Genomic DNA, 25,457 nt, shown 5'->3' with positions numbered 1-25,457 from the left:
CAAGAATCATGACATCATCATTTGGAACCAGGCATCTCAGCAATATTTTTCCATCTCGGCTAGTGCCATATTGACATCAATCACAACCTAGATTAATAATCTTCCCCTTTTTCATTGATGGAAATATTCTTTCCCTTTCAACATTCTCTCCCCCTTTGACATCAATGGAAAAGGGGGTGCCCAAGTACTCGCCCTGTCAAGATGCTTCTTTTCTTTATGAATAGTAGTTCTTCATAGGTATGTTACTCCCCCTGTCATGGTGCTCTTCTTTCCGGAAATGTGGTCCATGGTATATGTGCTTAAATTCCTTCATGTGATGAACCAACTCCCCATCATGACAGATTACCTGCTAATGATCAAGTAGAAGAGATCTTCAATAATAATCCATCAGATGAATAAGGATTATATTCTTCAAGTGTTCTTGAGAGATAATCTATCAAAGAATGATTGTCCATATAGCTCATCAAGGATTTCATAAGACTCATTCACGAATGGCTTCTACAAGAATTCCTAATCATCATAAGCTCCCCCTAACTGTGTGCATGGTCTTCCTTTTGGCAGAGTTTCCCCATCAAATTCTTAGATTGTCGAAGACTAGGTCAACAACATGTGTTGTTGGCTAGAGAGTTCAAGAGATTTTCGGATTGTATTTTCTTCCTTCTCCATACTTGTGTAAATTTATTTTCTGGCATAGTTCTATCTTGAGTAGGTGCCCAAGTCAAGTTACAATTACGTGCCATATTTCCAATGTTATGACACTTGAATCACTCTATGTTGTTCATGAATAAGAATTGATGACTTCTTGCAAAATTTCTTCTCGGATATTGAGGAGGAACATTATAATTATCTTTGTGATATTCCCTGCAATATTTTCCCATGTGCCCAAAGTTTGTACAACAATAGCAATAACCAAGAAATATACTTTGGTACTTGGGAGAAGAAGGTTTCCTTGATGTACTTTTGAAGTCTTTTTTCCTTGGGATCCTTTGATGATAACCATTTCTTCTTGCATCCTTGACACCATCTACATTTCTTCTTGGAGGAAGGTTTCTTCCATAGTTGTCTTGACTCTTCTCTTTTCCTTTGCTGGAACTGGGAGCATCAACATTTCTTCCAGGCTTCCTCACATCCTTGTTGTTGGAAGCATTAGGGTTTGCATCATTCTTACTTGAGGATTCACCTGCATAACCAAGACCTGATTTATCAAGGGGAGGCATTTGATGATTTAAGGTGTCATCTAGGGTTTGAGAGCTTTTCAAGTTCTTATTCAGCAAGTCAACTTCCTTTTTAAGAAATACAATTTCTCCTTTCAACTTTTCACAATCTTCATCTTTCATAACTAGTTTCTTCTTCATTTCTTCCATCATCTTGGTTGCTTCACACGATTGGGCCTTAAGAGAAGTATTTTAACTTGGTGATGTCATCACCCATTTCTTGTAGTTGGCATATCATGGCATTTCTCTCCTTTTCTGCTTCATCAACTTGTCCTTATATGAATTTCAAATCTTTCATAACCTTCTTAGCTCCTTGTGCTTGTTTCCTTGCTTCTTCTAGTTGAGATCTAAGGGAGGAGACATCTTCCTTGTATTGACCAATCTCTGCTTCAAATTTGTTCAAGCTTTTATGCCTTTGTTTAAGGTGGCTTGACAAGGTATCTTCCCATTTATTTGCCTTATCCAATTGGTTTGTCATGGATATGAATTCTTCATGATGCTTTCTCTTGTTTTGATGAAATTCTTCCTTAATCTTGGTGAGCTCCGCATCTCTTTCTTGTACTTGAAGCTTGACAAGGTCAACTTCATTCCTTGTCTTGTCCTAGTCACCAACTTGCACTTTCTTCTTAAGTTCCTCATTTTCCTTTTTCAAATTGTTAATCTCTTCCATGGTAGCCATAAGTTTAGTGAGGATATCTTCTTCAAAATCTTTTTCATTCTCTTCATCTTCTAGGTCTTCTTTAACCTTGATGTTATCACTCTTATCTTCACCTTCCTTGATGGGCTTTGGATTTCCTTCTTGTTTTCCATCATTTTCTTGACTAGAGATCATTGTCAATGCTCATTTTAAGTGAAGATCATGAATTTTATCCCATATGCATTTTGCTGACAAACATTTTTCAAAATTAGCCTTCATAGAATCAGTTAGCCCATTCAAGATTGCTTTCATTGCTCTCGTATTATGTTCCTTGGATTCTCCATCCATCATGCTATCAACAATCATTGATTTCCATACTTCAATGCCTTGAGTCTTTAAGAAATTCCTCATTCTTGCCTCCCATATATCAAAGTTTCCATTGAGCAATGGAGCCTTCATAAATTGATTGACTTCAATTTCGGTGGTTGAGGGAGTCACATCTTTAGGAGGATTGGAGACTTTCTTCCTTGGCTTCACCATTTGTGTTCTAATGATCAACCTTCAAGTTGTTAGGCCTTGAGTGAAGGTATTGGCTCTGATACCAATTGTTGGAAATACTGAGAGGGGGGGTGAATCAGTATTTATTTTCAATTGTTACTTTTACCAGTTAGATAACTTATATTTAGAACACAAAATGAACAATAAGAATAAATGCTTTTAATAATTTCTTCAATAAATCAATTACAATATATGTAGGGCTCCAACCCTAGGTGAAGGCACCGATATTCAATCTCCCAGGCTCCAACCTGTATTTTCCAAGCACCGACTTGGACTTCCAAGGATCCAACCTTGTCAATTTTGAGGCACAAAGCTCAAGGGATCCAACCCTATATTTGTTTCAGGCTCCGACCTGGTTTCTTAAGGACTCTGATCCTCTAGCGCTCCAACCCTATCTTATCCAAGGCACCAACCTTGAGTTTAGGAGCACCAACTCCAAGGACACCAATCCTATGTTTTCCAAGCACCAACTTGGACTTTCCAAGGCACCAACCTTGTTAATTTTGAGGCACCAACCCCAAGGGCTCCAACCCTATAGCTTCACATTGTCAATGTATGTTTGCTTATACTTCACGACTCCTAATGTTTTCTTCAACAAGCCCTATCAATCTTCAACTATGCCTTCACTTAGTCCCCACCTCACATCATCAATGACAACCTTGTTATTCACATGAAGGTGTCACCATTGTTCTTCATGTTACCCAAACAAAACTTCTTCAAGGTCACCTCATAATGACTTCAATGGATCATGGTTTTCAATGATCTCCACAAATCTTCAATATGCTGCTTCACAAAGTTCTCCAACTCTTCCCTATTATGTTCTCAAGAGAAGACTTCAACAAGCTATATTTGTCCAATCCCAATAAGTCAACACTTCGACCACAACAACTATGATAACTTCGACCATGATAGCTTCAACCACGACAACTATGGCAGCTTCAACCATGGCAACTATGGTAGCTTCGACCATGGCAGCTACGACAACTTTGACCACGGAAACTACAACAGATTCAACCATGGCAACTACGGAAGCTTCTACCATGGCAACTATGGAAGCTCTTCGACCACGACAACTACGGCAGCTTCGACCACGACAACTACGACAACTTCTACCATGGCAACTATGGAAGCTCTTCGACCACGACAACTACGGCAGCTTCGACCACGACAACTACGACAGCTTCTACCATGGCAACTATGGCAGCTTCGACCACGAAAATTATGGCAGCTTTGACCAAGATTTTATGCCCAAACAAAATTATCCTTTTATCGTCCTAAAAAATAGTCTCCTTGTTCTCCTTGGCCTTCTGTCTTCTTCTGTACTTCGCATCTCTAAATTCTTGCCCAAATTGGTGATCAAAATGAAGTGTTTAGACCTCTATTTATAGAGATTTCATTTATAATGTTAGGTCCTTATAATACTTGTGATTCACCCATTACTATTGTCATTGTAGCCCTTATTGTTATTATTGTGCCCTATTGTCCCCATATTGTTATTAGTGTGCCCCATAGAAACCCACTATTGTTATTGTTGTGCCCTTATGTTATTGCTGTTATGTCAACTTAATTATATTATGACCCCTTAGACTCCTATATATGGAAGGGAGGTTTATTCATTTGTATCATCCAAGAGTTTTTCATCTGTGTAATGTAAAGGAGGTTTCCCCCTCAAAGAGGTTGAATTCTAAGGCGTTGATCTATATTTTCTATCTTTTTGTGAGCTGGTTTCATAACATTTGGTATCAGAGTTTTGGATTCTAGGGTTTCGCTGCTCTAAATAGGTCATCGTGGAATTTTCACTATAATTTTTTTTTCTATGATGTTTCAGAAGCTCAAACAAAAACACATTTGATCTGCAATCGTTTTGAACTTCAGGTCCAAATTTTAGAAATTATCTCGCTATATTTTCTGAGATATGATCTGAGGAAGTTAGGCTGTTTGTAGACTCCCGAATTACGTTCCAAGAAGGTGACCTGGGGAAAATCATCATAACTTTTGTTCTGAGCATCAGATTGAAATTTCATAAGAAGTTTTAGAAAGAGGATGGCTTGTAGTTTTCTATATATTAGTTTCAGATACTAAGGTAGAAAAAATGACACGCGGCACTTCATACAAGTTCTCTCTACTGAACTAGTCCATAATCAAGTCACAGTGGGAGATTTGGCATAACTCTTCCTTGGAGAATCCAATCTTGATCAGACTTGTGGGGTTAGAAATAGGACTCAAAGGGCTAGTATAGGACACGATTTCAGATATTTGAGATCTGTAGCTACAAAGATACAATGGTTTCAATATCGATCTCTTACGTAGTGAGAAAAAGCATTAATTGATGCCCTGAAGAAAGAAAATGGAAACACCTAGTAAGAAACTTGAAAGCTCTAGCATGACTCATGAAGAAGAAGAGGAAATGCAACATGATATATCAAAATTACAAGACCAAGTACAATAAATTTCACTCTCACAAAAGGTAACTAAAGCCAAGATGAATGGCGTGGAAGCTAAGATGGATGGCATGGGTGCTAAGATGAATGGCATGGATGCTAAGATGGAAGAATTGAAGATAAATTTGAATAAGTTGCTACAAGAAATGGTTACTAATGGTGAAAGGGTAGTAAAGGAAATTCATGATGAGAACAAAAGAAATGAAAAATTGATATGAGGAAGTTTGATGGCAAGGATACCGGAACATGGATACTACAAATGGAGCAATGTTTCGATCTCCATAATGTGCAAAACACACAAAAGGTACGTATTGCAACTTTATATTTGGAGCCAAATCAGTTTGTATGGTATCGATGGCTTTGCTCTCGTAAACAAATTGTCACTTGGGAAATTTTTATGGAAGAAATGATAGCACATTATGAGGATACAAAAAGAAATTCTTTTTTTAGCCAATTGATAAATCTCAAACACAAGGGTTCAATGATGGAGCACATTGAGGACTTCCAAAAATTGAACATAAGGGTAAAATATATTCCATAGGAGCATATGATTGATGTGTTCATATGGACTTTAAAGGATAATATCCAACAAGAGGTTCGCCTTTGGGAGCATGATTCATTGGAGAAGGCATTAAGGTTAGCAAGAAAAATGGAAAGCAAAATTATGGCAACCAGGAAGCCTGCCACTCACAACTATAAATATGGAAGTTTTGTTTCCCCTAGCCTTCCACAACCTACAAGGTTGACACCACAATAATTGGAAGAAAAAAGCGAAAAAGGGCTTTTTTACAGTTGTGATAGAAAATACACTAAAGGTCATAAGTGTGACAAGAAGAAATGATTCTACATAGATTGTGAAGAGGAGGAAGAAAAGGAACAATAAATGTCAAAAGAAGAGGATATACTCCAGGAAAAAACCCTAGATAAAGAAGAAATGAATCCGACCATATCTTGTAATGCATTGGCTATAATTACCACTCCTCAAACTATCAAGATAGAAGGGAATATAAAGAAGAAAAAGGTAATAGTGTTGACTGATTCGGGAAGTACCCATAATTTTATTCATTGTAAGATAGCCAAGGAATTGAATTGCTTCCTATAGCTAGCACCAGAGTTTCAAGTGATGGTTGCAAGTGGAGGAACCATAAATTTCTCTGGAAAGTGCCATAATATCCAGCTATCCATGGGAGAATATGTATGGAATAGCCCAATGCTTTCTATTCCAGTGGGTGGTGTTGATGTTGTACTAGGAGTCCAATGGCTACAATCGTTGGGTACAATAGCTTTTAATTTTCAAGAACTTTAATGAAATTTTGTGCAGAAGGAAAGGAAGTTGAATTAAGGGGTATTGCAGGGAAACCAAGAAAGATAATCAGCTCTAGCAGTATGACAAAGCTTCTAAAGAAGGAACAATGAGGCGTAATTTCACAATTATGTTCGCTAGAGGTTCCCACATCGAAATCATCTATTTCTCTAGCTCTCCAAAAATTCTTGGACAATCATTCCAAGGTATTTGAGACTCCCAAAGGCCTCCCACCTATTCATGATCATGATCGTGCTATTCATTTGATTCCAGGAAGTGTTCCTCCAAACATCAGGCCGTACAGATATCCCTATGCCCAAAAGAGTGAAATTGAACGTATGGTTGCAGAAATGCTAGAGGCTGGTAGAATTCAACCTAGTCAGAGTTCTTTCTCTACTCCAGTAGTATTGGTGCACAAGAACGATGGATCATGTTGCATGTGTCCGGATTATAGGGAGCTCAACAAGCTTACTATTAAAGCTAAATTTCACATTCCTGTCATTGATGAATTATTGGATGAATTGCATGGATAAATTTACTTCACCAAGTTGGATCTTCATTGAGGATATCATCAAATCAGAATGAAGACTGAAGACATTCTGAAAGCAACATTCATAACTCATGAGGGTCATTATGAATTTTTGGTCATGCCTTTTGGCCTTACTAATGCACCTTTTACATTTCAAGGTTTGATGAATTCCATTTTCAAACCCTTCCTTAGAAAATTTGTGTTAGTACTTTTTGATGATATACTAATCTACAACAAGTCTTGGAAGGATCATGTTCAACATGTTGACAGGGTGCTCAAACTATTGGAGGAGAAACAATTATATGCAAAAAGCTCCAAATGTTTCTTTGAAGTACAAGAGGTGGAATATATGGGTCATATTGTATCTCATGAAAGTGTTAAGGTAGACCCTAGCAAAACTAAAGCCATTAAGGAATGGAAAATCCATACATCCATAAAGCATCTGCGAGGATTTCTCGGGTGACAGGGTATTATTGCAAGTTTGTTAAGAATTATGGGAGAATATCAGCACCTCTAACAACATTATTGAATAAAGATGCATTTTAATTGACTCTAGAAGCAACAAAGGCCTTCGAACATCTTAAAGAGGCAATGTGCCAAGCACCGGTCTTAGCTATGCCGAACTTCACAAAAACCTTTATTTTGGAATGTGATGCTTTCGGAAATGGAATTGGTGTTGTTTTAATGCAAGATGAAAGACCCATTGCTTTCAAAAGTCATCCAATCAAAGGAAAGTATTTACACAAAGCTATTTATGAGAAGGAAATATTGGCAATACTACATGCACTTAAGAAATGGCAACCCTACCTAATGGGAAGACACTTCAAGGTAAAAACAGATCATGATAGTCTGAAATACTTTTTAGAGCAAAGATTATCCTCTGAAGAGTAACAAAAATGGGTCACAAAGATGTTGGGTTATAACTTTGAAATCATCTACAAAAAAAGGAAAAAAAATGTTGTGGCATATGCACTCTTAAGAAAGGATGAGGATGTGGAAGCATTGTTGTGCGCCATTTCTATTATCCAACCAGATTGGATAAATGAAGCAAGGGATGAATGGAAGAATGATGAAGAAGTGTGGGCACTCATTCAAAAGTTACAACAAGATCCCAGTACATCTGATACATTTAGCTGGAAAAATGATTCGTTATGGTACAAAGATCACTTATACCTATGTAAGAATTCCCAACTCAAACAAAAGATTCTTATGGAATTGCACACTTCTCCCTTAGGAGGGCACTCAGGATTTTTAAAAACTTACCACAAAGTTAAGAATGAATTTTTTTGGGATGGCCTTAAATCAGATATTCAAAAGTTTGTGGTGGAATGTTTGGTTTTCCAACAAAATAAAGATGAAACAATTAAGACCCTAGGTCTATTACAACCTTTATCCATTCCAAGCCAACATTGGGAGGAGGTTTCAATGGATTTTATCACAGGTTTACCCAAGTCCAAAGGAAAGAGTGTCATCATGGTGGTAGTTGAAAGACTTACCAAGTATGCGCACTTTTGTGCATTATCACATCCATTTAAAGCCAATACAGTTTCTACTGCATTTATGGAAACAATTCAAAAGCTACATGGAAACCCAAAGATTATTGTAAGTGACAAAGATCCCATTTTCACTGGAAATTTTTAGACAGAATTATTTTCTTGTCTCGATACTCAATTATCTCATAGCTCATCTTATCATCCTCAATCTGATGGGAAAACTGAGATAGTAAAAAAAATGTTTGGAAGGATATCTTCGTTGCTTTGTAACTGATAAATAGACACAATGGTTCAAATGGTTGCTTCTGGCTGAATGGTGGTATAACACTTCCTTCCTTTAATATTCGTCCCTCATAAGTAGCTCTTCTGATGATGGATCCCATTTGGGATTTGAAACCTACTACTGTGGATTCTAAAATTCAAGAAGCACTCTCTGAAATCCAACTTCCTTCCATACTGTAGCAAAAAATGACCCCATTTATGGCACTTTATGGATATCATCCACTATCCATCACATCGTATTTAAGAGAAAATTCTAAGGTTCAAGCAATGGAACATCACATTGAGCATCAACAACAAGTTCTCCAACTCTTAAAGGATAACCTCACGTTGGCGCAAAATAGAATGAAACAATAGGTAGATCAACATCGCAGTGAAAGAAGTTTTGAGGTAGGTGACTGGGTATTCCTACGACTACAACCATATAAACAAATGTCCCTCAAGCAAGCTAAGAAGGATAATAAATTATCACCAAAGTATTATGGTCCGTACAAGGTGTTGCAAAATATTGGTACTATGGCATACAAATTGGAGCTTCCTACATCTTCCCGAGTGCACCCAGTTTTCCATGTTTCATGTTTAAATAAGGTTATAGGTGACAAGCTCCCAATTCAAACAATATTTCTAGAACTTGACGAGGGAGGAAAAATCATATTGGAACTGGAAGCAATGATAGAAATAATAACTCGACAGCTACGGAAGTGATCAATTTCAGAGTATCTCATCAAGTGGAAGAACTTATCCGCTAAAGATTCCACATGGGAGGATGCGAATTTTATAAAGAAACATCCAAAACTACTCAAGCGTTGAGGAGAACGATTTTCGGAAGGAGAGGGGCATGTTAGGTGCCTATAATACTAGTGATTCCCCCATTACTATTTTCATTGTAGCCCTTATTGTTATTATTATGCCCTATTGTCCCCATATTGTTATTAGTGTGCCCCATAGAAACCCACTATTGTTATTATTGTGCCCTTATGTTATTACTGTTATGTCAGCTTGGTTACATTGTGACCCCTTAGACTCCTATATATAGAAGGGAGGTTTAGTCATTTGTATCATCCAAGAATTGTTCATTTGTGTAATGTAAAGGAGGTTTCCCCCTCGAAGAGGCTGAACTCTAAGGTGTTTATCTATCTTTTGTATGTTTTTGTGAGCTGGTTTCATAGCATATAACTAAAGGGACACGTCTATTTGAAGTGAGGTCAACTTGTATAACTGAGTGTAGGTCGGCTCACTGTTAGGAATAATTTCCTTAACTTAAAAATTCAATATCTCACAAACTATTGGTAGTTTCGGGGAAAATAAAGGCTCATTAGAAAGAGGAAAAAATCATCTTTAAGATGATTTAGGATCCATTTTCAAAGGATGCCTCCAAGGTGTCCAGAATAAATTTTCTTTGTGACTTTCCTTAAATTTTATGCATAAAACGCTTAGGACAACGTGGCTTCTTCATTCTTTGGCTTCTCCATTGTTATCAATGTCATCATAGGATCATAGAGTCATTATGTAGGAGGAAACATCCATGTAGCATGACACATGAACAATGTCATGATATACTAGTGCATCCATAGTGCAACATCATTAGGATAACTCCAAAATAATCCTCCAACCATCAAATGATCTCCAACCATGTTATCAAGACCTCATCAAGTTCCATCATCAATAGTGGTCATTCATCAAGAATATGACATCATCAAATGTAGTCCTCCATATGTTATCAAGGGCTTCTAAATACATGGCACTTGGAACTTCTTAAGACTTCTTCATTAGTGACTTGACATATTATTTGATGAAATTCTTATGAAACAAGAGTTATGACATCATCATTTGGAACCAGGAATCTCAACAATATTTTCCATCTCGGCTAGTTCCATATTGACATCAATGACAAACCTAGATTAACAAGAGGAGCGACACAACACTTAGAAATTTTTGAAATGATGAGGATCCATCATTTAATGGTGCCAAGAGATAGAAGTTAGAGTTTTGTCAGGAGGAAGGTATCATTTGATAGTGTGAAGCTGAAGGTTTCCATCCCAGTGGTTGTTTGTAACCACCTTGTGTTATCATGTTGGGCTATTGAAATCAAACAAAAGGCTTGTCAATGGGACTTTCCATTCATTGATAGATGAGTAAAGGAGTGAAATAAAGGGCCAAGCTTACGTGGCGGAGAGGACCCCGCCCAAAGGATTATACCCTAAAGGTCTCTACCCAGTGGTGTTTGTAGTCACATCTTCCACCAAGTGTTAGGCTCAAGTGAGCAGGCTTATGTGGAGCTAGCAACACAACGAAAGTGTGAGGAATGGTGACGTGAAGGATGCAAGTGAGTCAGCCTAGAAGGCTACAACTTGATGATTGCAAAATAGATATAAAAATAAAGGTCGGGATTTGGGGTAGACATAATGATGGAGTGCATAGGTAGAAGTCGTGGTCACAAGAAGAATGAAGAGGAGGTTAAAGCGACGAGACAATGGTTTTTTTTTTTTTACTTATAGTAAGGCCTTGGCTCTGTGGGCTATCTAGAAAGGAGCTTGACTTTGATTGTTTATTAAAGGATTGAGCCACACTCTTTTAACACTCCCACTGTTATTTAAATATAAAGGGACTATTAATATCGTAAAATGATTATGTACGAGGGTTGAAGGAAGCTCGTTAAGGGAGAAGATCTAGGCACTGTGGGAATTATGCAAGTCAAAATTAGGCCTGCATAAAGTGGTATCAGAGTTGGAAAGCTCTTAAAATCTTAAAATAAAGAAGCCAAAAGAAGGAGATACGAGAGCAGAAAGAACCCACACAAGTAGCAACTAAGAAGCTCCAAAAGAAGGATCAAATCTGGAAGAGTTTAAATGAGATTCTAGGTTTGTTGAAATGCAGATTTACAAAGATCTGGTACTAGAAATTTGTTCTAGCAAGAGTAATTGAACATAGGAATTGAGTGATGGATTATTGTAGAATAAATTAATTGCAAAAGAACATAAATTAAATGTTGGATTTCCAAGGATTTAAAATACAGAGATATGATCCAGTAAACAGGATTGATGATTGTAGAGGTAGTTAGAAGAAGTGAATGACAAGTGAGGTAGTTGTGAAGGAATTAAACATAGTAAAAAATGTAGAAAAAAACAGAGTTCTTAAAGGAAGTTGTGACAGAGGAAGAATAGAGTAGATACAACTCTCAAAGGAAGTTCTAGCAGAAAGGGGATTGCAGCAGGAGTACTGCAAGGAAACTTTAGCTGGAGACTGAAACAATGGAACAATTAGAGTTCTAAAGGGAAACAAGGTAGAGGACAGTGAGAAGACTTTCAATAGCCTAGAGTGAGTGCTCAATTGGTTCTAGAAGAGAGGACCAAGAAGGTGCCAAAATACTAAGAGGAGAAGAAGCTTAGTGCACTACAACAAAACCAACGATTTGCGCCAGATTTTAGTGCATGTTTTTTGTAATTGTGATGAGCAACCTGGCGCTAAATCTGGCTCTATTGTACAATTTTTAAAGCGTCCTTTTTTGCACCTGATTTTGCATCCCTTTTCACGCTAGATTTTGCATCATTTTTTACACCAAACTATGCATCATTTTTTGCGTCAAATTTTGAACCAAGATTTGCATCTTATTTTATGACAGGTTTTGCTTCTAGTTTTGTGTCATTTTTTGCATCTATTTTTCATTCTCTTTTGCTTCCTATTTTGTGTCATTCTTTGCTTCCATTTTTGCACCATCATTTGCATCAAGTTTACACTGTATTTTGAATCCAATTTAACGTCTTTTTATGCATCCATTTTGTGTCAGTTTTTGCATCTAGTCTTACGCCAGGTTTTGTATCTAGTCTTACACTAGTTTTTGCTTCTATTTTTGCACCAGCTTTGGTGCCTATCTTTGCACCATGTGTTGAATTTGATTTAGCACCAAATTTTGCATCCATTTTTGTGCCCATTTTTGCATCTTTTTTTGGACCATTTTTTACATCCACATTTACGTTTGATTTGTCTCCATTTTTCCCATCTCATTTTGCACCATATTTTGCGTCATTTGTTTCATCCAATTTTGCATCATTTTTAACACCATCTCTTGCATCTAATGTTACATCATTTTGAGCATCGAAATTTGCATTTATATTTGCATCTTATGTTGAGTCATGTGTTGTGTCCACCTTTGCATCTTATTTTGTGTCTAATGGTACATTCAATTTAGAGCCATTTTTTACGTCTACTTTTGTATTTGTTTTTGCACCAAGTTTTGCATCCAATTTTAAGCTATTTTATGCCCCTTTTTGCACCATTTTTTTGTGTCTACTTGTGTCCAATGTTGCACCATTATTTACACAGACTTTTTCATCCAATTTTGCATTTTTTTGGTGTCTAGTTTTACATCGTTTTCACCATCCAAATTTGCATCTTTTTTTGCCTCATTTTGTGTCCACATTTGCATATAATTTTGTGTCTGAGTTCGAGCCTAAATTTGCATGTGATTAGGAATCATTTTTTACATCCAATATGGCATCCTTGGTTTCACCTTTTTTCAGCCCCATTTTGCATCTTGTTTTATGTCTTTTCTTACATCTTTTTTTTTCCTTTTTTGCACCCAAGTTTGCATCCCAAATTTACACCATTATTTGCATCATCATTTGGCATATTAATTTGTAACGTTTTTTGTTTCTTTTTAACGCTCAACTTTGCATCTTATTTTACATCTAGTTGTTGTCTTTTTTTGCATCTAATTTGGTGCCCATTTATGTGTCCTTGTTTTTGCTCAATTTGATATCCTTTTGTATGCCATGTTTTGTTCCCTTCTTTGTGTCAACTATTGCACAATTTTTCACTTCTAATTTAAAACACTTTGTATTTCAATTGTTTGCATTTTGTATTAATTACTAGTTTAACATCCAATTTTACTTTCAATTTTGCATCCATGGTTACATCCGCATTTGACTTCTTATATAGAGTATATTTTTCTTTACATATATGACCCCCTTTATAGATTCATAGTGAAATATATGATAGTTTCTAAATATCATTAAAGCAGATATCACAATTCAAAATCATTTGTAAAGAAATTTAAGAGAAATTGACAACATCCATCCAAAAAAATAACAATGTGTCATTAACAATTTTCAAAACATGTATAAAATAGCAACATAATACTAACAAAATCAGTATTATTTTTAATCAAAGCAACTAAAATTCAAATATGATTAACAAATCAAAATATTTCATGAATATCGTTACGATAAATTAACAACATACATAAATCAAACTCATCGTATGATTACAAAATCAAAATGTCTCATTGATATAGGGTAAATTCACAACACCCATCTAAACATAACAATGTCATTCTACACAATAATTTCTTCATAAAAAACAATGCATGTGCATGCCTAGCTACCACCACCAAGATCATCCTCATGATCATCTTGACCATCCTCATTACTCTGATCCACATCATCACCAACACCGCAACTATCATCATCATCTCCTCCTTCACCACCATCATCCTCATCCTCATCCTCATCATCTCCTGATATATGTTGAACATAATTTGGATCATCGTCTTGGCAATCATTACCTATAGCATTCTAACAAAAAAAATCAATATTACATGTTAGTATTAATTACATAACACAACGCATGTTTTTGTTATACAATGTTAACCATAAAATGAGGTAAGATATAATATCTAATAGTACTAAAAAATAAAATGAAAATATGGTTTAAAAGTATATTGGAAATCCAACTAAGATTACATGCCATAGAGTCCATCCAAACAACAAATTCAACCCATCTCTTTTGCTGCAACACCTCCTTTTCCAAATGATTTGGAGGTCTTCAGGGTAAAAATATATATCCCATGGTTTATATTTGGCCTTAAAAAACAGTAGAAAAAAAAAATTTGAGAACACAGGAGCAAGATGAAAAAGGAATTGCATCTCTAAACAATTTGAAGTCTCAAAAAGCATTCATCAACATAGAGAAGACTACAACACTACTCTTCACTTCCAAGTTTTCAACTAATGGATTTAACTGACCAGCAATGTTTTTTGCATGAACCATGCTCAAATTCTCAAGATGAGGTAATGAATGGATGCTATGCGCCTATCTGTGAATTGCAACCACAGGCATACATGTAAGTGCAAATTTGTAAATCTCATACCCAGATTTACCCATCATCAAGCACACAACTTTTGCGGGATCCATTTGACATATCTTATGTTTAAGAAGGAATAACATCCTTGAAGAGACTCATGGCTTTTCTTAGGGAAGGATCTTTGCATGCAGAATCTAGATTAACTCTGAACATTTCAATCAAACTAAGGTAAATGAAAGGCAACAATCCATCGGTCAAACCTCACAGGTTAAAAGCACCCGCTGAGTTTCACACAAATGAGAAAGCCTAAGGGAAAAGATTTGAGACATGCATGCTACATGATTTCATGTAGGATAAGTACCTAAGCTTAAGGCAAAATATTTGAGACATGCAAATGTATGAAGTACAAGATTCAAATAAAGAGAAAGAAGCTCCTTCATGCCATATTCTCACTGACAGTGAATCTCAGATTAGGTACTTATCATGCATGAAATCATGTTGCATGCCAAGCATGAAATCATGAAGCACACACCATGATAAGATTATCTGACTCCAACTACTGCATCAAGATGAAAAATTCAGCACTCTAGACAGTCACATAAGAATAAAAAAACATTCAAAAGATATGAATGCATATTAGCCACTATAGAGGACCAAAACATAAACTTACGCCATAGACAGTGTGGCTGAACCTTTCCCTGCTTTTGCTTCAACAACTTCAGTTCCTCCATCCTGTGTGCGCTTTGTCAAGGCTTTAATGTCCTCCTCAGACAATACAGAGTTTGGCTTTGGTGTTGCCTAAAAACATTTATCAAAACAAAAAAGTGTATGTTCCCTTTTTAACTGTATTGAAGGGTAGGTAATTATGATCTCATTTTATCTTTGATAAATTAATCTTCTAATATCCAAGAGTAAAGAACAAACTCAAGATGAGGATCCAACAAAGTCATATACATGTGAAAAAAGTGGAAGAATTGTAACACCCGCATGTCCACCTACAACAGGAACATCAACTTCTGCAGACAGCATAGGATGACATCAACAACAAACATAAAACTGGGAATTGTATCTAATGTTAAAAAAAGCATGATGTTGGTAAGATCCTGCAGCATATCATGTATTGGGTCTAGCCCAGATGGTTGTGTGCAAAGACTGTTATCCTTCCCACCTGGGTTCAATTCCCTCAAGTGACATCTTGAGCTGACTATATTTCTGATGGCCTTGAACCCTATGATACCATCCTTGAAATGAGGAGAAGTGCCTGGCATGTTTGCCCAGGATGCATATTTCATGATTAAATTATAAAAAATAAAAATATTTTACAGAATACTAAATATTTGAGAGTAGCTAAGCATAACAAGCCAGAATTTTAAATACCTTCAAAGGAACTCCTGCTTTTGAAGCCTAGAACGTCTTTGTGCGGACAACATCAAGAGTAGTAACACCAAAGAGTTTCTTTTCATTATAGGTCCCTACCTTCTTAAAAACCTCAGCAGCTATTGGTACAGTAGACTTTACAGGATCGCTGATCATATTTACAATTGCCTGCCATGGATATCAAGTCCTCAGCAATGCCATAAAAACCAATTCTAGATGATTTCTTGAATCCAAATATACCATTCCTGATAGAAGGAAAACATTATCCAGTACACTCTCCCCCCTCTCCATATCTCTATCTATATAATATGTAACAATATACTATACATACTGTACACACACACCAGTACATGAACAAAACAAATAATTGTGAAACATACTTCTTTATCTATTAACTTGCCACACTAATGGTAGTACATACTGATTGTATGTAATATATAATGTTATAGAGGATACCTCGTGATCAAGTGGATTTGTGCACAGTTAAATAGAAGACCAAGGATATTTTTTATATTGATATTCATATGCCAATTTTCTCAAAAGTCCAAAAGATAAGTTACTAACTACAAGAGGAGAAACAAGAATAATAGGGCTTTAACAGTGGCTGAAAACTTGCATTGGACTACACAGCTAATTACTCTTAAGTTCATTTCAATTAGTATTTCCTTCTTATGGGCAAAAGTTAGCTGCAATTTGTCTAAATAAAGAGTCAATAATGAGTCAATCACCTATTCGTTTGACTCAAAGAAGTCTTCAAGCTTCGTTAACCTCTCCAGTAGAATTGATTATATACAAGAACAGTATGTAAATCTAGATCAACAACTTGCTTAAAGATTCTTGCAAATATGTATTTGTATATATTGCCATCTCTATAGATCTCAAACATACAAAGCCTTCGACAAAGCAACTTACAATGAACGTCATGCTTATTCCTATGAAATAGTCAATAAGAAAATCGCATGAAAACAAAAACTTCAAAGAAGATCATAAATCATGACAACTTACCTCTGGGCAGTATTTTGCAATTGCAGAGCAAAGAGATTTAACAATCCCTGCATTGATGTTGAAGAGATCATCACGGGTCATGCCAGGTTTTCGAGGCACACCAGTAGGAATGATCACAACATCTGCATTCTCCAATGCCGTGCCAAGTTGTTCCTCTCCCATATATCCTGCAACCTGCACCCAGGTCACACTGCTGTGAATTACTGACAAGGTCGTGACACAAGCATGATAAAATCAATATGGCAGTACCAAATTAAATGATAAATATGTAGACCAAAAAATAAGAAAAGAAATTATTATCGCAAAGTTCCAAAAGAAGTAAAACTTGTTATCCTTGTTCCATGACCCAAGCAATGGTATGTCCTCCTCATAGTGAACAAGAATATGATTATTTGTATTCTATAGTAAAATCCACCTTTTGGCTTTTACCGAGGAGATAGAGCACCAAAAGCAATGATTATGCTCGTAGGAGATTGAAGACCTATACCAACCCACGTTTCAATCAGGGTATAATCTTGTCCAATCCAGGTATACGACATTTCAATCAGGGTATAGCCTTATCCAATCCAGGTATAAAAGTGATGCTGTGATAAATAATTAGCATCTCACAAGCCACTTTAGGGAGTTTATTCAACCTTAGTTTAATTTACGCTGCGAAGACTATTTTGATTTAATCTACTCATGGATAAAGAGGCAAATCTAAACGACCCCAAAAAGGTTGGATATAGAGGCAAATCCAATATGCAGAGGGTCATCAATTCAATCCTCACAAAATAACAAATTGACAATGCAATGAGACTATTCTAACTTCTAAGTAGTCATTAGGCCAAGTATGACTTAGATCCATCAGATCAAAAAGTCCTATTAAGCAGAGGCATATGATCCAGCCGTGGATTCTGCTAAAAATATAGATGCACTTTTCATCAAAAAAATATGAACTACCTCGTCCATTGGGCTGTGGTTTAGTGGCAAGTTGTAGGGTGCTTGTCATGAGGATGACCCAGGTTCAAAACCCAGGAGGCATATTCCCATGATAATGCGGTTGCCCATGTCATTCCAAAATATGAAGTCGGGTTAACGTGATAAACACCAGTTTAATGATAATGCAGAGGTGCTGTTAATGATGACCCATGTGCTATTGAGGTTTGCACAGATGAGCCCATCTGCAAGTCATGCGTGACTTTGATGAATAGATGCAATTAAGGTGTTTCACCCACGCCAGTCAAAAGGCCTTGACCAAACAAAAACAATAATAGTGAGCCCAACCTCAATTTCAACCTTCTCCTATCAATAGCAAATACTACTACTGCTAATAATAATAATAAGCACAGCCCAAATTTCAATCTAACCATAAATGTCAGGCAGATTGTAGTCAAGTAGTTAAATCATAGCACTTTCAGTGCCCTCTTAGAAGTATGTTGCGGCATTATCTCACCATCGGAGTTAACTACCATATTGAGATTCAACAGATAAGATCAGGAGCAAATCCTGCATGAAATTGGTGGAATAGAGATTCTATGTTTGTAGCATCTACAATGAGGGCAAAACCCACTATGTTAACAGAAAGACATTTGCCAACAAGAAAACAATCAAAAATAAAAATAATGTAGCCCTCTATCTGCCTCTTTTGAAATGGCCCAAAGAATGTCAGGTATAGTCAAATCCAATATTCACGGTGTACATTACAATCGTTTTAGAATGACAATGCGATGGGCGTTGCTTCAATGGATTGTTGGGCCAAATGTCACCTAGATCCATAAAATTAAAAACCCTAATCGAGTAGGTGCACATGATGCAGCCATGGATTTCCACGAAATAAATATCTAGGTGCTTTTTTTCATCAATCAAAATATGCACAAACACATTTACAAACTGACCATGAAAGTGAATTGAGTTGACCATTAACGTGAATTGGGTTGTGTTTAAGAAATTAAATCATTGCGCTTTCAGGGCTCAAACCCACGTTCAAAAGCCCCGGAAGGCATATTTCCTGCAAAAATGTGGCCAAAAGAATAAATTCCACATTCGAAGAATCCCAGAGACCTTGAGAGGTTATAGCAGTGGAGTCTAAGCCTGGTATAAGGCCTGGTTCCTTTAAAAAAATAGGCGCTTACCAAAATAAATAAATTATCTGACCATGGAAAATATCAGAAACGTAAAATCAAAGAACTAATAACAGGTAAAACACTAACGAAAAGTAGATCCTACCAAGTGGGTCGTCGTACGATCGATCCCAATGGAGATCCCTTGAAACTAAAATCAAAACATCTCTATCGTTCGCAGAGAGAACAGATCCAGCATACAGAGAACGAAAAAAACGTGATAGGAAAAGAGGAACCCACCTCAGCACGGCTGTTGATGTGGCCGACATCTGCAGCCACACCTGGAGTGCCAGCGATATCATAGAGCGCCAACTTTGACACCAGAGGATTGAGTTTCATCAGAAGAGCCAATGGCTGCCCGATACCCCCAGCAGCTCCCAACACAACAACCTTGCGTGGCGGACTTCCACCACTCGAATAAAACCTTCTCGGCATAACATTAGTTTTGAAAGAAGAAGATGATGCATTCTTCAGTGCAGATCCCACCAATCGTCGCATTGCAGAACTCATTTTTGCCGCTGGTAACACTGAAAGAATGCAAGCTGAAGGCAGATGAAGAAGAAGGGGGAGATTCCAGAGCTTAAAGGCCGAATCAATGGAGATGTGTGGATACGACTTTGTTAAAAGGGATTTTAAAGCCTCACGGTACTATGCAGGGCTTTGGTTTAATCTATTTTATTGTGAAATTCTTAGTTATTGACAATCAGACAGCTCGTGATAGAAATCCCTCTTTTGGGGGGACGAGGTTCGGGAATGGAACATCATGTGATCGAAATTTTCAGTTGGTCAAATGTTAATTAAGTTATTATAAAATAGAGATATTTTTTATTTTATTTTTTTAAATAAATTTAATAATATTAGGAGATTTTTATCAAACTCTGGTTAGGGGTCAGACTAGTTTACAATGTATTTAAACATTGCAAATCTCGGTGTGTTTAAAAGGAAAGTGTTTTTTTTTTTTTTTTTTTTTTTTCAGGGGTGTTAGTTATTTATGGAATATGTCATATTGTGGATATTTTGATTGATATTGGACCATTTTAGTTGTTTGTTATGTATGTCGAATAGTCCAATCCCAAGGAATCCTCGAAAGTGGTGAATCTTTGCAGAGAATCTTTAAAAGTGGTGAATATGATATTAGGGTGTTTTTTAAAAGGGAGTGATAATTGAGATAGCTATATATTTTAAAAGAATATGTTTTTAGGGGTTATAAGAGTGCGAAGGACCATTTTCCATTCTAGGGAAAGGGAAAGGTTTATATTTAGGGATTAGGATAGTTTTTAATTTTTATTTCAAGGTAATAAGATCATTGAGGAAAGATATTATAAAAATATAATTGTTGATGGAGATTTATAATGATAATTAAATCTTTTTATAAAGGTATAAGGTAGGGTTAAAGAATGTTGTTATAAATAGTTTACAGGATAAATAAAGAGATAGAATTGTTTGAAAGAATGGAGTTATTTCATGCGCTTAGCGCAGTAAATAACAAAGTAGTTGGGTTAATGTAGCAAGTAAGTTAGATAAACGAGTATTTTAAAATAAAATCCGGTAAGTAAGGGTATTAATCCCATAAGAGTTCAGCCTTGAGCTAATAATGACATATTTTTGTAAGATTAGAGGATTTAGATTATATTACTGCGAGAAAAAACGTGATTATAACATAGATGGATTGGTTTGGTCTATCGTTAGGGAGGTCAAAGCAATAGCACATAAACAAAATTTTCATATTGCTCGCATTCTTTCTGACCTGAGAGTCTGGGAATTTAAACCAAAAACAAGGATATACATAGACAAAATTACATAAACTAAGAGACCAAAATACATTCTGAAACAAGTAGAAGAATAGAGACGGTATAGAGAGAGTTATCATTTTTCCTAGAGTTGCACTTGAGTTGTCATTCTACAGGGTGTTAAGTATGAGCTCGAGGGTGAGAGTCATCTCCTGTGGTTGATGGAGGCTGGGTAGTAGATAGAATTTGGTTGAGGTTGTCATCCATGTCATTCAGCATGTTCTCCATGTTGTTCATTCTGTCCAGGAGTTCTAACATCAAATAAGGAGCTCTTGTTAGGTGTCAACCCTGTCAGTAAGTACCCGGCCCATGAGTGTCTCAGTATGCCATTACAGGTTAATATTCTTAAGCAGAGGCCCTCGCCCTGGTGGAGTTTCTGTTATCATGAATATAATATTGTGTTTCTCGCTCCACGTGATGATTTGGCACGTATCTTCTAGCCTAGCGAACTTGCCCTTTGATGTAAGCGATAGCTCACTACATGACCTCAAGAACGAGACGTTGATAATGGTCCACGATGGCTCCGGTGGAATCCTGAGCATGGGAGGCATGCAGGGAGGGAGGAGTAGGAGAGGGGAGTTGACTCGATTTGCCCCTATGTTCTGCCTCTGTGGAGATGGTGGTGCAACATCGAACCATGAATGAGTGAGAGGTAGGGGCGGCAGAAAGTCGATTGAAAGGAGGAACAAGTCGATGGTGGGTAAAAATAAACTAGATAGAGGTTAACCTTTCTAACTGAAAGTGGGGGGGGGGTTAAAATTGTGAGGAGGCTCAGGTGAGGAAACCTGCAACAAAAATAAAGCCAAGCATGGGGACAGAGAGACAAGATCCGAAATTCCAAATCGGAGCAAGAAGAGAGGTTGTGGAAAAGAACCAATCTTGAAGTGAGTTGCAAGGGGAGTAAAGGAGAAGACCAAACTTGATTGATAGAAATCCTTGTAAAGGAGAGGCATGGATGATAACCGAAAGTGGAGATCCTAAGGGGTTGATTGCAAGTGCAAACGTCGGGGGATTACATGGCGCTTGCAAGCTAGAGTCATTGATAGAGTGTTGCAGGACCCCATGACCATATGCCCTATTTTAAAGGCTTCGAGAATTGGCTGTATTTTTCTCTTAATGATCCAACATGATATGCTTTGCTTCTTTAAATGACAGTGGTGTACTCACCTACACAAAACCATGAATGTGTGCTCGATTCGAAGAGTGTGAGATCTACGAAATGATAGTAGCTCACCTCCTTTCGTACAAATGCCTCTAATACCATAAATATCATCATCTACTGAGAATTGTGATGGTGGTGGCAGATATGCCATGCAGGTCGCTAGGTGTGGGCATCTTGCCTCCCTCTCATATGATTACTACAGATCATGGTCAATCAGGAAAATTAATGTTGTGCACCCACCTTAGGGAACTTTGTCTTGTTCAACAATGTCCTGACATTCATGCTTCCATTGAGCAACAAAAATTTGTTCCCATAGAGATTCCATGACCTCTAAAGTGAAGTTGAGCCCTTCATTGGCAAGCATGTTTACCAACTTGTTGCCCTTTCTTAGTATGTGTTGGAAAGCGAGTGCATTGAAGTTTAGGAGTTGTTTTGTGATATTCTCTAGACTAGCCAAAAGTCTCCAACTCCTTTAGCTCGAGTAGCCCCGCCTACCACCATCTATTTGATCTCTGCAAAGAAATGTAGTAAGATCATTTCACAGACTAGGAAATTTATTTTCCTTATGATTCACCCTCAGGACAAGAAGAAGATTGTGGCCACAAATTCCAAACATGGCTCCTCCGCACAGTAGTAGCAGATGGACAAGGTCATGGAGGAGTACAAGGACATTTTCACCTCACCTGCGGGGGTACCTCTCCATTGTCAGGTCAAGCAATCCATCGATCTGACCCCAAGCGCGTCATTCCCAATGGATCAATATATCGACGTTGTGTTCTGGAGAAGAATGAGATCAAGAGGCAAATTCAGGAGTTGTTGCAGAAAGGGCACATTAGGAAAAGCTCATCACCCTGTGGGAGTCTGATTGTATTGGTCCATAAGAAGGATGGGACCTGGAGACTCTATATTGACTATCGGGTGCCAAACAAAATCATTGTCTATAATAGGTACCCAATCCCATGGATTGATGACCTTCTGGACCAGCTCAAGGGGGCAAATATTCCAGCAATATTAACTTGAAGTTTGGTTAATTCTGATGTGTGGAAGACTGCCTTCAAATCCAAGGAGGGACTTTTCGAATGGTTGGTCATGCCTTTCAAGTTGACGAATGTTACTGCAACCTTCATGAAGTTGATGGATGACATCTTGTGACCCTTCACCAATGCATTTGTGGTGGTGTATTTAGATGACATCTTAATCTTCAACCAAAGTTGGGAATGAACAAGAGGTTAGTCATGATGATAATACATGGAATGAATACTTTGATACAATTGTTATACTTTGTGGGTGTTATAAATAAGTTCAGTTATAAATTAATGGACGATATAAGTACATCATATAGTCTAATCTCTAACCTTGGAAAAAATAATGCATGTATCAATTATTTTAGGTTGGCAATGGAATCAGAACAAATGAGGAGTTTAATCATTTTGATAGACCAATACAAATACCTGCATATGGACGTGGCCTACGCCGTACAATTAAATCACGCAAAAAGAAATGGGTGGAAGAGGATATGACAATGGAGTTTGTAAATGAAATAGAAAATCAACACAATGAACAAGAGGTTGGTCATGATGATACTACATGCATAGATGAATAATTTGAGACAATTGTTGTTTTTGGATGTTCCTAAGGTAGAAAATCTAAGAATATGAAATTAATGTGGCTTGCTTTTAAAATAATGTGTTCAAAAATAATATTTTTAATTTATTGTATACATGTATAATGTTGTTTTGTTGAGTAATTTATTGCGTATATCTTTGAAATGGATCCATGTTCTATACAGTAATTGCTATCTAACATTAAATAATGGTTGCATTTAATTATAGGTAAACGATGTTGATGATACACCTATTAATGATCAAGATCCAACTAGACCATTAAGAATTCAACGAGATGATCCAATTCATCCTTTAAACCATACTAGGAGAAGAAGAGAAGCATTGAAGAGAGCACTACCACGTGAAAAATTTGAGGAATTGATGAAATTAGCATACATTGATGACATGCCATCCACTACTCAGAGTAGAGATGTCGATGGAAATGTAATGCATGAAGAATGATAGTAATACGTATCCAGAAGATGGTATTGAAACTAGTAATTGTTCACGAATCCATAAGATTGTAAGGTCATTCTCATTATCATAATCATTGTCATCATCATCACCATCATCCTTGTCATTGTTATTTCCATCATTACATTATCATCATAATCACCATTCATGCCATCATCATCATCATTATGGACATTGTTTGCAATTGTTCATAATTGTAGATGTTGTAAGAAATATCATCAACCCAAAAAATGTGATCAGTGCTAGAAAAGGGTTGTTTAGGACACATTGATATACGTAAGAGAAATAACAACTCTATTTTTGACAGATGATCGATGATGATCATCATCACCACCATTATCATCGTCATTGTCATTTTTATCATCCCCATCATCATCATTAATGTAATTTCTATCGACATTGTTGTAATCATGCATCATCATCATTCATGCCATTATTGTTTTTGATGATGACCTAGATGAAAATGATGATCATGACACCAAAGACAATGCTTATGATTATGACAATGACAACATCTAAAATTGGGAAGATTCGCCAACGTCATTAGCATCGTCATCATCATAATCATTGCCATCATCATCATTGTCATTGTAACCACTATCGTCTTTATCATCATAATCACAATTCATGTCATCGCCATCATCTTCATTTTCATCATTGTCAATATTATTGACATTGTCATCAATTGTTCATAATTGTCAATGCCATAAGGAATATCATCAATGCAGAAAATATGATGAGTGTTGGAAAAGGGATGCAAAATCGAACATAGAAATGGGGGCAACAATAGAAGTAAAATTGGATGAAAAGTGGATACAACATAAGTAGATGCACAACAACATGAAAAACCTGACACAAAAGTGGATGCAAAAGTAGATGCAGTTGTCAATGCAAACTTGGATGCAACCATGAAGGCAAAAGTGGAAGTAAACATGGGTCCAATGGTAGGTGTAAAACTTGGCACAAATTGTGGTGAAACAAATGTGGATGCAACAACGGAAACAAAAGTATATGCAAAAATGGATGAAACAAAAGTGGATGCAAACGTGGAAGCAAATGTGGTTGCAATGGTAGGCGTAAGATATGGTGCAACAAAAGTGGATGTAACAATAGACAAAAAATATGCAAAATAAGATGCAAAAATGGATGTAAAAGTGGAAGCAAACATTGATGCAACAGGCAAAACAAAATTGGATGCAAAAAATGGATATAATGTAAGTAGATGCAAAATTAGATACAAAACGAGATGCAAAACCCAATGCATAAACCTGACATAAAAGTGGATGCAAAAATAGATGCAATATTTGATGCAAAAGAGGATGTGAACATGGATGCAAAATTGGAAGCAAACGTGGATACAACAGTGAGTGCAAAACATGGTGCAAATTGTGGCATAACAAAAGTGGA

At 36.8% G+C, this 25,457-nt stretch overlaps 1 protein-coding gene and 1 pseudogene across 2 annotated transcripts; both read right to left on the bottom strand.

Moving 5' to 3' along the window:
• Positions 1 to 13,718: 13,718 nt before the first annotated feature.
• Positions 13,719 to 19,683, bottom strand: LOC149148373 (malate dehydrogenase, mitochondrial-like). Its single transcript, XM_089439621.1, has 3 exons — positions 19,261 to 19,683; positions 16,919 to 17,092; positions 13,719 to 14,027 (listed from the first exon to the last, which is right to left on the bottom strand). Exons 1-3 carry the CDS (start codon positions 19,528 to 19,530, stop codon positions 13,830 to 13,832), a joined length of 642 nt encoding a protein of 213 aa, XP_089295747.1. The 5' UTR covers positions 19,531 to 19,683; the 3' UTR covers positions 13,719 to 13,829.
• LOC149148374 (malate dehydrogenase, mitochondrial pseudogene) lies at positions 14,200 to 15,565 on the bottom strand (annotated as a pseudogene). Its single transcript, XR_016262440.1, has 3 exons — positions 15,491 to 15,565; positions 15,207 to 15,334; positions 14,200 to 14,315 (listed from the first exon to the last, which is right to left on the bottom strand). The product of XR_016262440.1 is annotated as a malate dehydrogenase, mitochondrial pseudogene (transcript).
• Positions 19,684 to 25,457: the final 5,774 nt, after the last annotated feature.

The sequence above is a fragment of the Pinus tabuliformis genome, chromosome 9 (genome assembly GCF_031772625.1).
Source record: "Pinus tabuliformis cultivar Carrire ecotype Pingquan chromosome 9, CPIR1, whole genome shotgun sequence".
Classification (NCBI taxonomy): domain Eukaryota; kingdom Viridiplantae; phylum Streptophyta; class Pinopsida; order Pinales; family Pinaceae; genus Pinus; species Pinus tabuliformis.
The sequence above is the reverse complement of the archived record's forward strand: the minus strand, read 5'-3'. Positions and strand labels throughout refer to the sequence as shown.

What these genes read in the sequence shown, in the direction of transcription:
- LOC149148373 (XM_089439621.1), bottom strand. Translation starts at nt 19,530, where the DNA reads ATGAGTTCTGCAATGCGACGATTGGTGGGATCTGCACTGAAGAATGCA. An exon ending in ACATCAACAGCCGTGCTGAG is followed by an intron (nt 17,093 to 19,260) that starts GTGGGTTCCTCT and finishes ACCTGGGTGCAG; the next exon opens with GTTGCAGGATATATGGGAGA. An exon ending in TTGCAAAATACTGCCCAGAG is followed by an intron (nt 14,028 to 16,918) that starts GTAAGTTGTCAT and finishes TTTTTTTGTTAG; the next exon opens with AATGCTATAGGTAATGATTG.